This window comes from Triticum aestivum, chromosome 1A (assembly GCF_018294505.1).
Source record: "Triticum aestivum cultivar Chinese Spring chromosome 1A, IWGSC CS RefSeq v2.1, whole genome shotgun sequence".
Lineage (NCBI taxonomy): Eukaryota > Viridiplantae > Streptophyta > Magnoliopsida > Poales > Poaceae > Triticum > Triticum aestivum.
In genome coordinates, this window is record NC_057794.1 from 361,934,967 (window position 1) to 361,947,818 (window position 12,852).

The 12,852-nt window shown below is 43.0% G+C and overlaps 1 protein-coding gene across 1 annotated transcript; it reads right to left on the minus strand.

Annotated features, from left to right (window-relative positions):
• Window positions 1-303: 303 nt before the first annotated feature.
• LOC123129169 (uncharacterized) lies at window positions 304-4,215 on the minus strand. Its single transcript, XM_044549436.1, has 3 exons — window positions 3,855-4,215; window positions 3,504-3,780; window positions 304-1,541 (listed from the first exon to the last, which is right to left on the minus strand). Exons 1-3 carry the CDS (start codon window positions 4,144-4,146, stop codon window positions 545-547), a joined length of 1,566 nt encoding a protein of 521 aa, XP_044405371.1. The 5' UTR covers window positions 4,147-4,215; the 3' UTR covers window positions 304-544.
• Window positions 4,216-12,852: the final 8,637 nt, after the last annotated feature.

The following is a 12,852-nucleotide window of genomic DNA, read 5'->3' on the forward strand; positions in this document are numbered from 1 at the left end:
ACTGCCAATAGCTATGTCAGTCTCTGGCTTTTTATGGTATGTGTAGGTGTGAGGTCAGGACAGGCGGCCCTGATCATGACCATCATTATCAGCAAGTGTGTAGGTAAAGTGACTTTTGTCGCATAGAAGGTGGATTGGGAAGGATCAATGTTTTATCTTGTAAAGCATTGTTGAATAATATAATAATATAGATGTGTGCATCGCTTGATGCATAAGCCGGGGGTTTAACCTCTTTTTTCGAGAAAAAGAAATGGTGCCGAAGAGATGTGGTACTTTGACATGTCTATAACAAAGACTAATATTTTTGGGGAGCAAGTTTCATATATGATAATGGATATTACAAAGAGACCGCCTCATTAAAAAACCTCACGCCCTGTGAAGGGTTCCCCGTGTGAGGAAAAAGAGTGCAGCTAAGTTGGCATATGGCAACTTGTACGTCCACGTACAATACAATGGGTATCTTTATTCCGGTCATATGATCATATATAGGATAACAGATACATCCTCGTGCAATATAATGGATGTCTTTATTCCGGTTATAACCTTAAAGCTCATCATGTACGTGGTCTTGGTCAGCTTGTTCTTGGTTGTGGTGACCATGGTCATCAACTCCAAGATTTTTGCGAGGCAGTATTCGACGAAGACATGGCCAGTTGGGAGCGATTGGCTTTACACCACCAATGATATAGTCGTCGGTTGTACCATGGGCAACGTTGATAAGTGCATATTGGTCTCCTTTGAAAATGTAAGCTTCATCAGTCAGATGAGAAGCGAAAGCTGCTTCAACTCCACTTTCAAAGATGGTGTTTCTCAAACTATAAAATCCTTCTGTGATCTTGCGGATGGCAATGCAAGTCTTGGAAGAATAGTTTATGTTTGCATAGGAGTCACCTTTGAATAAGTAAGCTTCGTGCATCACGCTTGATGTAAATGCAGCGTCAATAGAGTCCGCAAACTCCGTACCGTTGAAGAAGGGGAACATGGCAGTGATTGTCATAGGCCCATTGAGGATTCTATCATTTGTTGTTCCCGGAGCATAGTCTATGTGGGCACAGAGATTACTACAGAAGATGATTGCTTCACTGCCATCGTGGCTGTCAAAGGCACAGTCAATTCCATGTTCACCAAATGCCGTGCCATGAAGTGACGGATACCCGTCACAAATAAGAAGTGGCCCATTCACAATGCTATCGTCCGTTGTTCCAGGAGCATAGTTCACCAGCACATACTCGTTTTGCATGAACAAATAGACTTCGTTGCTCCTAGATGAACGGAATGCAGCATTTATATAACCAGGCGAATCTTCTACGCCCTTAGCGTACCAATCAACAATGTTATCGGATGTATCTCTTTTCTTTCTCGTGGCGTTTGGCAATTGTGGCCTCCAAATTTTGATAGTTAAAGCTCGACGTTTGCTGGTCTCATCATCAACATAATAGTGTACAGGGTTCTGGATGATGAGCCTCCTATCCGGATCTGGATCTGGACTGAAATGCCCGTTTAGTATAATTCTTTGATCTGCTCTGGCCCGTTCTGGAAACCTGCACAAGAAGTTTTTCAATAAAAAGGGGAACTTAAATATGTGTGTACAGTATTTTTGGGTAAAATACATGTATATTACTCAACATCTACTATTTTATCGCATAATTTGAAGGTTTTAATTAAAATTAACAGCATTTGTTAGCTTGCAACCCTATTTAAAAATCCATAATCTATTCAACAAATGACTGAATATTAACAAACTACATTGGCATGTCTATATGACGCACACTCACTTTTTGAAGAATGTGGCATGCAATGAAATTTTCAACAAAAATTAAATGAAATGTTCATTATCAAAGAAATGAAAAGTAAAACTAATATTACTATTACTAGTTGGATACTCTTTTTATTTGAAGACTCCACATCAATCCTGACCAGATGCACTAGGAAAAAAGACAAATGCTAGAAATTCTCAGAAAAAGGGAACACATATGGTCATTAATTTGGTAGGCATGCTCTTACAATAATCATTGATAATAATAGCCACCGGATCCAATTTACTTATGCGAACTAAGCATGGCTTAGATGGTTAGATTCCATGTGGTGGATCCAGCCCATCGAAGTTTAAGTTCTAGACTCAGCTTGGCTGCCAACATATATTCTAGATTTATTTTAGTTTTACCGGCTCTACTCTTTAGTGATATGTTTGTACTTTGTTTGTAAAAAGAATCTAATTTACTTATAAATTACTCACCTCCGCCATTGTCAAATAAAACTAAAGTAACCGCTTAAATCTACATCGACACTACCCACTTCTGCCATTAGGAAAGATAATGTAAAGCAACGCCTAAATTTACATGTAAATTGCTCATCTGATCTACCATTATGGAAGATATTGTAAAGTAACCCATTGAATTTGCATCTAAATTTCCTACCTCTGCCATTATTTAAAATAAACTAAAATGACCGCACATATACTATTATGAGAAAAACATAAAGTAATGCTAAATGCTTCTTAATTACACACTCATACTACAACTAATGTATTAAAATCTAAGCCAAATTAAACATACTTGTTGTGTGTTACGATACAAACCAGTTATACATGCATGTATGAGGCGATGATGAGTATATGTTCCATGGCTAAGCTACAACCTCCTTCTCTCTCTTCATTAACAACTACTACCTGATTAGAGCTTTTACCAGACCATCAGATGCACAGGGAAAGTTCTGTTTGTAGCCTGGCCGTGAGTTGAGAAGTAATAAAGTAATTCATCGGACACGATACGTGCCCATGCCGATCTGTTGTTGAGTGTTATATGCGTACGTGAGCTACTAGCTAACATCGATGAAGACTATCGTTTAGCCAGGCTTAGCTTCAGCCGCAATGCAATTAGTACTAGTACGTCGCTATATCAAAAGAATCAATCAGGGTGTGTGCTGCTAGTTTTGTAAGTTCGCGTCCAGCCAGGTTGGGCAGGAACCAAGTTCAACCAGTGTTGCTTAGCTTGGTCGTCATTCGTCGTTGCTCATCGCGTGTCGCCGGAAAGTACTCGGCGTCAGGACTGGATAACATAAAAAGGTCCAATATATCCTACATAATGCAAACATGGTTTTGCTAACACAAGAGGATTACTAGTTTTTAACTGAAGAGAAATAGAAATAATGTTTGGTGAGCTATGTAAAGTCGACAATACAATTTCCACAATAAGTACATAGGATTTGACCTATCATACCTGTTGAAAGTAATTAACTGAAAAACTGTCCAATATTATTATTTTTAGGCGCCTGGACAAAAAGAAAGGAATTTCTAGGCGCATGTGGTTTGGAAAAAACAAATTATGTATCCTACAAAATTTAAAATTAAGATTACTACTCCGTCAATTCCAAACTATATACCACTTTAGCTTTGCTCTGTAAAATATAAAATTAAGACTACTAATTAGATCAAAGTTAGAGAAGTTCGATTTAGGATAAAAGAAAGTCGCCTATAATTTTGAGGGGGGAGAGTAAGTAGTAACCTTCTTGGACGAGTCAAAATGAATAATTGAGCAGAGTGAATGTACTGAGGTGCAATGCCACCAACAAAGGCAACTTCGGCTTGAGCAGGGAACCGGTATCGCTCAAGAAGGGTCTCATTAACCCATATACCACCAGGAGCATAGATCTCGTAACGATAGATTTCCATTCGCCCTCCTACTGGGAGTATTGTTGTAGGAGGGTCAGGAACCCATCTAGTGTTTACGGTTGTGCTAATGAAGGCGTGTGGTTCAGGCCTATCGGGATCACCAGGAGCTCCTGCATACCACATGCGGTACGTGGTAAGCAAAAAATAAAAAAGGAAAGGGAAGGAAAAGAAAAAACAGTAGTACCTCCATGATGGACATGGTGATCCAAATTGAAGTAGGTGCCGTCGGGAGTGTCTCCCTGAGGCCTTGCTTGGAATCCATTTTCAAAGACTTGTCTATAATCAGTAGTGTTCCAACGAAAAACATGGCGGGTGATATCCTGTTCCACGCCGCTACCCCTGTATACGACATCACCATTGTGTTCTCCAACAGTTTCCCGCAACCTTAGAGCAGCAGTTGCAGATTCATGGTCTATAGGCTGTGGATAGCCAGCTGCACAATCTCTCAGGGCTGAACCTGGAGGGATTGATGTCATACTAGCTACTAGTAGCAATGAATCAAAGGAGACGCACAATGGAGTTGTTTCTTGGAGGGCGGATGGATGGATGATGGACGGACGCAAGGAATGGGAGAAACCGGGCTATTTAAGGTCGCCCTTGTGTATCACGTCGGCAACCAGTCAGTGCACGAAACGTGCATCAGCGGCCCGGGCCCAACGTCCTCCACCATTGTTGTTACACTCGTACGGCAGCATTAAAATCCACGAACTAGTTCATCTACCAAAATTATTGGGATCAGGGTCAGCAATGCTAGTAGTACCACTCTGCCCTAAATAGAAAATATAGTACATCTTACTGATGTTCCTGTGCGAACTGTAACATTGGTAGCATGCAATTCTTTTTTTAACACAGTACAGACGCAGACACTCATATATACACACACACACTCACCTCTATGTATGCATACACGCACACCCTATCCCTATGAGCACCTTCGACATACTGAGCCGACATGTTATCTTGAGATTTACAAAGTCACCGTAGGCGCCTTGTCGTCGACGGGGACGTCTCGTCCCACTGGAAGCGCATCGCCAGAAATCCTGAAATAAATTCAGGAATAATGCGAGCACCAAGACTTGAACCCTGGTGAGCGAGGATACCACTGTCCACCTAACCATCCAACCACAGGTTGGTTCGCGGTAGCATGCAATTCTCCATGCATTGGTTGGTAGCCATTTGCATAGGTTCACCGTGTTAGCATCGTTTCTTCCTGGGTCACCATAATACTCTCTCTCCTCTTTAATTGCTTTGCCACATCTTTTTTTTTTGCCTATGTGGCACCCTTAGCACCAGTACTCCTTGGAGCACTGGGAAGGGCCTTAAGCCTCCAAGGCCTTGTACAATGGGAGGTGCTTAGAGAGATGCTTAGAAAAATAAATCGGGTTTTTCTGAAGCACCGGTGCCTATTTCTACAAAAGAGACGCTTAGTTAAGCGTCTATCCTGTACAAATAAGCACCGGTGCTTAAGAAAAGCCTGGTTTATTTCTCTAAGCACCTCCCATTGTACAAGGCCTACATAGGTGCTTAACTTGTTGTAAGTAAGCTTCATTAATTTTTGATTTAGCAACCAAACTCTTGTATGCATCAATGAGCTTCTTTCATTTAATTATTTGGCCTTCCTCAACCATCGGTCTGCATACCGCATGGCCATTTTATTAGCTTCTCGAAAGCAAAACATTTCACATTTATGGAAATTGATTTTGAGACCTAACATCTGTTCAAACACCAAAGGCAAAACCTTTAGGTTTTTTGCCTTTTCGAGGTCATGTTCAATAAAAGAATCATGCTATTGGCATATTGCAGTATAGAGAGGCCATCATCCACAAGATGAGGCATCACTCTTGTAATCTGGTCGGATGAATTGGCATGATCATTCATAACTGACAAACATGTTCGCCCCAATTTTTAAATTACATAGGGGATAGTGGATGGGTTCCTTTTTATTTCGCAAGTAATGGCCAATGTCATTATTGACTTCTATAGCCCACTACCTCTATAAAAGAAATTATTGACCCAAGCACGCCATATCTCGTAGAAGCCGTTCATTCTTAGAACCTGCTGCAAAAGCGACCATTTGACCTAGTCATAAGCTTTTTTGACGTCAATCTTAAAGATCACCTCACTCATGTTTTTTTAACGCATCCGTGAATGCTCTTATCCAGGATAACAACTCTTCCTCCATCTAGGATGTTCCTTCCTTGCATGAAAATTGTCTAAGTTGAGCACTAAAGTACAAGGAATGAACCATTTTTTTAAGAGTATTGTCATTGCATCATCATTAGGAGAAAATAGAGTTGCCCATTTAATTAGTAAACACTACAGAAAAAATTGATATAAAGATCAAGAAGGCCCAGCAGGTTTACAAGAAAACATACACATACACTGAGACAGATTGGACACAGTTTTAACATGCTCCCTCTTACCTCCTCTATTCACATGAGAGGTAAGAGTATATAATAGATCGGAGCCGTTGATCTCATTACTTAGTGGTCTGATTAACTCTCACCTTCTTACCTCACATGTAAAGAGATAGGGTAGGCGGGAGCATGTTAAAATTTGCCTTTTTACATAGTTGGACACAGATTGACCGTTACGTTGGGCAGCAATTTCTGTTAATTGAGAACAGCGTTACACTGGAGTCAGTAATGAAGTAATAAATTTCTAAAGATAACGATAACAGATCTTTGTTGTATAACTCGTTATTACTGTCATCACCAGATGACTTCGATGCTTAGAAGAGGCTAACTTACTGTTGTGCTTGTCCTAGGAATGTAAACGCATAAGACCCACTAGAAATTTCTATTGACATGCTTTATTTCCGTAACAAAAAGTCATCACTCTTGTTTATGGTTCGTGCCCTAGTAATGTGAACGCACGAGGTGACCGAAAATCTTAATCGACGTGCTTTAGTTTATGTGAAAAAAGCCGTTGCCCTCATGTATTAATTGTCTGTGCCATAATAATGTGAACACAGAAGACGAATGGAAAACTCAATCGACAAGCTTTATTTCGGCGAAAAGAAGTCACTGCCCACATGTATTGCAACACATAAGATGACTATAAATCTCAATGGATGTGCCATTATTTTCAATGGAAAGAAGTCGATTGTCGCCCTCGTGTATCATACGTGCCATAGTAATGTGAACGCATAAGACGAGTGAAAATGTCAATTGACATAATTTATTTCCCATGAAAGGAAGTCATCACCCTCATGTATCATACGTGTCCTTAGTAATGTGAACCCATAACACCTCCTCGACTGTGGGCGCTGGTGGTGTGGCGAATGGTGGGCGGGCTCGCCCGCTTTGGTTGCTCCGGCGGCTGGTGTGCGGGCGGCACGTGGAGGCATCTCCAGTGAGCTCCCTTGGCTGCTGCTGGGGGTCGATTTGGTACCTCTCGGTTGTGGGCACGCGATTGCTGGTGGCCTTGCGGGGATGTGTGTTGGCTGCCATGGTGGCGCGACACGAGGGTGTTGTGCTCGATGGGGAGCTCAGTAGGAGGGACACGTGGCCTCAATGCGGTCCCGTCACCTGTTGCCGGCCCAGGAGTGTGTCGGTCCGGATGCGTCCACTCCTCCTTCTCCCTATTTCCTCGTGTTCGGTGGGGAGCTCGGTAGGACGGATGGGTGGCCTTGATGTGATCACGTCACCTGTTGCCGGCAAAGGGGTGTACCGCACCGAATACGTCATCTCCTCCTTCTTCCCCTTCCCTCGCCACAAGTGGGTTGGCGCAGGTCTACCGTTGTCTGGGGTGGAGCATCTGCTGGTGGCTCCATTGATCAGGTGCTGCCGGTTGGCCAAAGAAGGTGCCTTTGTGTGGTCTCGAGATTGTCTGGTTGCAGGGTGGTGGCTCCAGCGCAGGGAGGCGGTATTTTGGGGCGGAGCATGCGTCTCAGATGCAAGCGGGCAACCATGGTCATGCAGGTGGCATGGTTGCGGGTAGTTGACGGAGTTAGGGTGCGACAAAGGGGTGTGAGCTTCGGGGTACACCACTTGCCCAGTCCTTCGACTGGCCGACTTCCTGAAGGCTCCGTTTTGGCGTTCCCACTCCTGTCGTCTTGCTTCGGGTGAAAACCTGATCTTCAGGATCAGGCAGTGCTGACTATCCATGGCCGTACCCTTCTGGGAGGCACCGCTTTAGAGTCCTGCCTTCGTTGTTGTCTGGCTCACCTCTTTATTGTGGTTGCTCACGGTGGAGGTCTCTGTCGGCTCCAAGCGGTCTTCCTCGCTCATCTGTCGTTTGCTTGGTTGTCGTTGGGGTGGTGTGTCGGTGCCCGACACCTTTGTATCCTGCCTTGAGTGTGTGTGTGTTGTGTGTGGTGGTGGTGTGCTTTTGTACCGGTCTCTCAGTTCTAATCGGTGATGGTTGCTTTACGTAATACTCCCTCCATTCCTTTATGTAAGGTGTATTATTTTTGACACGGTGAACAAGACACATAATTATGCACAAGTTAGGATGAAATTAATCTTGTCTAATTCATTGATTAGTGGCAACTAAATCATTTATTCTAGGAAAGTAAGAGACGCACGCAATTAGGAGAGAGAAACTTTCCTTTTTTCTCTTTACAAGAAGAGATGCATGAGATCAGGGTAGAGATACTTTCCTTTATTTGACGAGTTAACGGTGGAATTACGAGGAATTAGAAGAAATGCACCTTACGTTGTGGAATTTTATCAAAAAACAAATACACCTTATATAAAGGAACGGGGGGAATATAAAGGGAGGAAACTTTTTTTGTAAAATCTAAATCGACATGCTTTATTTTCTCCAAAAAAGTCGTCACCCTCATCTTTGTACATGCCATAGTAATGTGAACACGCGAGACGACTACAAATCGGAATCGACGTGCTTTTATTATATTCCATAAAACAAGTCGATCGCAGCCCTTGTATATTGTACGTGCCATAGTAATGTGAACGCATAAGACGGCAGAAAATCTCAATCAACGTACTACTTTATTTCTCGTGACGAGAAGGCATCACCCTGATGTATCGTACGTTCCTTAATAATGTGAATGCATGCATAAGTCGACTGGAAATCTCAATCGACGTGCTTTATGTTTGGTGAAAGGAAGTTTTTTTTTTGAGGGTTTTGGTGAAAGGAAGTTGTCTCCCTGTGCACAGGACGACTGGAAATCTGAATTGACGTCCTTTTATTTTCCGTGAAAAGGAGTCATCGCTTTTGTGCATCAGTTTGCCCAATTGCCCTGTGAACAACAGCTACTCCGGTCAGCGCTCGAAACGTCCTTGAGCAGGCTGGGCACACACCCTCTAGCATCATCAAGCTCAGCTCGTACGGTCCGCGTTAATGCAATTGTTTTGCATGGTCCTCCTCCCTTGAGTGCATTCCCATGGTTGAGCTCGGCCCATGTTTTTTTTTTCAAGAGCATGCAAGAGCATTGCATGTCTTTTCTACTCCCTCCGTCCGAAAATACTTGTCATCAAAATGGACAAAAAGGGACGTATCTAAAACTACAATACATCTAGATACATCTCTTTTTATCCATTTTGATGACAAGTATTTCCGGACGGAGGGAGTATTAAGGAAGGAAAAGAACGGTTACAACCAAGTTCCCTCCCAAGAGCAAGATCCACCTCACACACATTACAGGGAATTAGCGCACTTGAAACGAGTGCCCACGGTCTACCCTAGCGGTCTTCCAAAGTTCGAGTTCAGCTTTTAGCCTAGTGATTAGGCTGGCCGCAACGAGGCCTTGCGGTCGAAAGAAGAACAAAACCGATAACGGGAGCAACGGTATAGTGGGCATGGTGATGACCCAGGAGGATACCGATACACATCGAGTTGTGTAAAGTATAGCGAAGCGAAGGGAACGTCACATGATAACCAAAGGTTCACTCGATTATCATTGGTGTAATCATAGGACTGATATGGATGTCCACGGTTTCGGTATCAGTCATTGAACAAAGGAGTTTCGTTCATGTCTATGCTTTACCGAACCTACGGGGTCACAAGCTTAAGGTAATCATGATCTGCTGAGTGTTAGTGGAATAGGAGTGATGAGAATATATTTATGAAATAGTTTTAGTAATATCTGGAACAGTTCCGAGAGGTTCCGGGGTCACCGGAAGGGTTTCGGTGAATATCGGCTAATACCGGGTATTACCGATTAATTATATATAGGTGGAAAATGTTTCTGTAGATGTTAAATTTTATATATAATGCTCTGAATTTTTAGGGTATTTTATATATTAATTAAATGTCAACGGGCCTTAAAAGGCCAAGATGGGATAGGAGACATGGGCCATAAAGGCCCAAGTGGAGGTGGCGTCCCCCCTTTCCATGTGGGGGGGGGGGATCCTACTCGGGATAGGAGTTGGACTCCCCACCTTCAATTATCGGCAAGAAACATAAGCTGTCGTTTCTTAAGGTTTGGGGTTGCGACACTTATGTCAAAAGGCTTAAGCCTGATAAGCTCGAACCCAAAATCGGAGAAGTGCGTCTTCATATGATACCCTAAAGAAACCATTGGGTATACCTTCTACCACAAATTCGAATGAAAGATCATTGTTGTCAATAATGGAAACTTTCTAGAGAAGGAGTTTCTCTCGAAAGAAGTGAGTGGGAGGAAAGTAAATTTTGATGAGGTAATTGTACCTCCTCTCGAATTGGAAAGTAGTCATCACAGAAAACCGTTTCCGTGATGCCTACACCAACTAGAGAGGAAGCTAATGATGGTGGTCATGAAACTTCAGATCAAGTTACTACCGAACCTCGTAGGTCATCCAGAGCACGTTCCGCACCAGTGTGGTATGGTAATCCTATTTTGGAAGTCATGTTACTAGACCATGATGAACCTACAAACTATCAAGAAGCTATCATGAGCTCAGATTCTGATAAATGGCTTGAGGCCATGAAATCTGAGATAGGATCCATGTATGAGAACAAAGTGTGAACTTTGGTGGACTTTCCTGATGATCGGCGAGCCATAGAGAATAAATGGATCTTCAAGAAGAAGACTGACGCAGATGGTAATGTTACTGTCTACAAAGCTCGACTTGTCGCGAATGGTTTTCGACAAGTTCAAGGAGTTGACTGCGATGGGACTTTCTCACCCGTAGCGATGCTTAAGTCTGTCTGAATCATGTTAGCAATTGCCGCATTTTATGATTATGAAATTTGGCAAATGGACGTCAAAATTGCATTCCTTAATGGATTTCTTAAAGAAGAGATGTATATGATGCAACCAGCAGGTTTTGTCGATCCTAAAGGTGCTAACAAAGTATGCAAGCTCCAGCGATCCATCTATGGACTAGTGCAAGCATCTCGGAGTTGGAATATATGCTTTGATGTGGTGATCAAAGCATATTGTTTTATACAGACTTTCGGAGAGGCCTGTATTTACAAGAAAGTGAGTGGGAGCTCTGTACATTTCTGATATTATATGTGGATGACATATTGTTGATTGGAAATGATATAGAATTTCTGGATAGCATAAAAGGATACTTGAATAAGAATTTTAATGAAAGACCTCGGTGAAGCTACTTACGTATTGGGGATCAAGATCTCTAGGGATAGATCGAGACGCTTAATAGGACTTTCACAAAGCACATACCTTGGAAAAGTTTTAAAGAGGTTCAAAATGGGCCAGTCAAAGAAAGGGTTCTTGCCTATGTTGCAAGGTGGGAAGTTGAGTAAGACTCAAAACCCGACCCCGGCAGAAGATAGATAGAGAATGAAAGTCATTCCCTATTGTTGGGGAACGTAGCATGCAATTTCAAAAAAATTCCTACGATCACGCAAAATCTATCTAGGAGATGCATAGCAACGAGAGGGGGAGGGTGTGTAATCGTACCCTCGTAGACCGAAAGCGGAAGCGTTAGCTTAACGCGGTTGATGTAGTCAAACGTCTTCTCGATTCAACCGATCAAGCACCGAACGTACGACACCTCTGAGTTCTGCACACATTCAACTCGATGACGTCCCTCGAACTCTTGATCCAGCAAAGTGTCCAGGGAGAGTTTTGTCAGCACGATGGCATGTTGAAGGTGATGGTGAAGTGATCCGCGCAGGGCTTCGCCTAAGCACTACGTGAATATGACCGGAGGCGTAAACTGTGGAGGGGGGTGCCTCACATGGCTAACAATGTTTGTTGTGTGTTCTAGCGGTGCCCCCCTCGTATATTGTAAGTGCATCTAGTGCCCCTTAGTGATTTTGGTGTATTGAAGACTTATAGGTTAAGGGACTGATGCGTTTGTGAGTGTACACAGGTCTATAAGTCTATGAGGAGTTTGATATTTACAAAGAAAGTCGACCCCTAAAAATGAAGTTCTTCGACTGAAGACTTTGATATTCTGAAGACTTTCTGAAGACTTGATATTCATTCGAGGAACATGAAGCGTGAAGACTTTTGTTTTCGTAGTTTCATTTTCTCTTTCTTGAGTCATAAGAAACACCGTACTGTTAAAGGGGGTCGAGGAAATACTAAGGAAAAATTTCCATGTGATGCTCAACTCAAAATCCTACACCTACCAATCCTTTCGAGTGAAGCCATTGGAAATCTCATATAGTTCAGTCAATTTCTTCAGTGACAGAGACGCAGTTCTTCTGGTTACTGAGGACTTTGCTCTGACTGAGGAGTTAGGAATTCACCAGTGTGAATTGCCTACACAGTAAGGAACATGATAGCCCTGAGGAATTTGAGAGTCAAATTTCCGACCGTTGCTGTGCTGCGCGCCAGCTGTCCCAAAATATCTTATCCACCTAACGGTCATATCATTGAAGGGCATTTATGTCTTATCATGTCGGGTTGGTCCCTAGGCTATAAATAGCCGCCCCCTACAACCACTAGCTGGTTGGCTGCTCCGAGAGAACTTGACACTTGTCATTTGAGAGCAACCCATCCTCCGAGGAGTTTGAGCGAAAATCATCAAGTGAGGAAAAACCCAAAACCAAACCCGCACAAACTCAAAGTGATTGAGCATCACTGAAGAAATTGATCTTGCGTGGATCCGACGCTTGTTACCTTTGAAGATTGTGCTTCTTCCAGACGGTTAGGCGTCAAGGTCTAGAGCATCCAAGAGGAATTGTGGATCGCCGAGTGACCAAGTCTGTGAAGGTTTGGAAGTCACCTGAAGACTTACCACGAGTGATTGGACGAGGCCTGCGTGGTCTTAGTTCAAGGAGAATACGGTGAGGACTGGGTGTCCTGAGTTGCGGCTCAG

Excerpts from the sequence above, each read along its gene's own strand:
- LOC123129169 (XM_044549436.1), bottom strand. The coding sequence starts at position 4,146 with ATGACATCAATCCCTCCAGGTTCAGCCCTGAGAGATTGTGCAGCTGGC. Across the intron at positions 3,781-3,854 it reads TCACCATGTCCATCATGGAG|GAGCTCCTGGTGATCCCGAT; the intron begins GTACTACTGTTT and ends TGTGGTATGCAG. Across the intron at positions 1,542-3,503 it reads ATTTTGACTCGTCCAAGAAG|GTTTCCAGAACGGGCCAGAG; the intron begins GTTACTACTTAC and ends CTTCTTGTGCAG.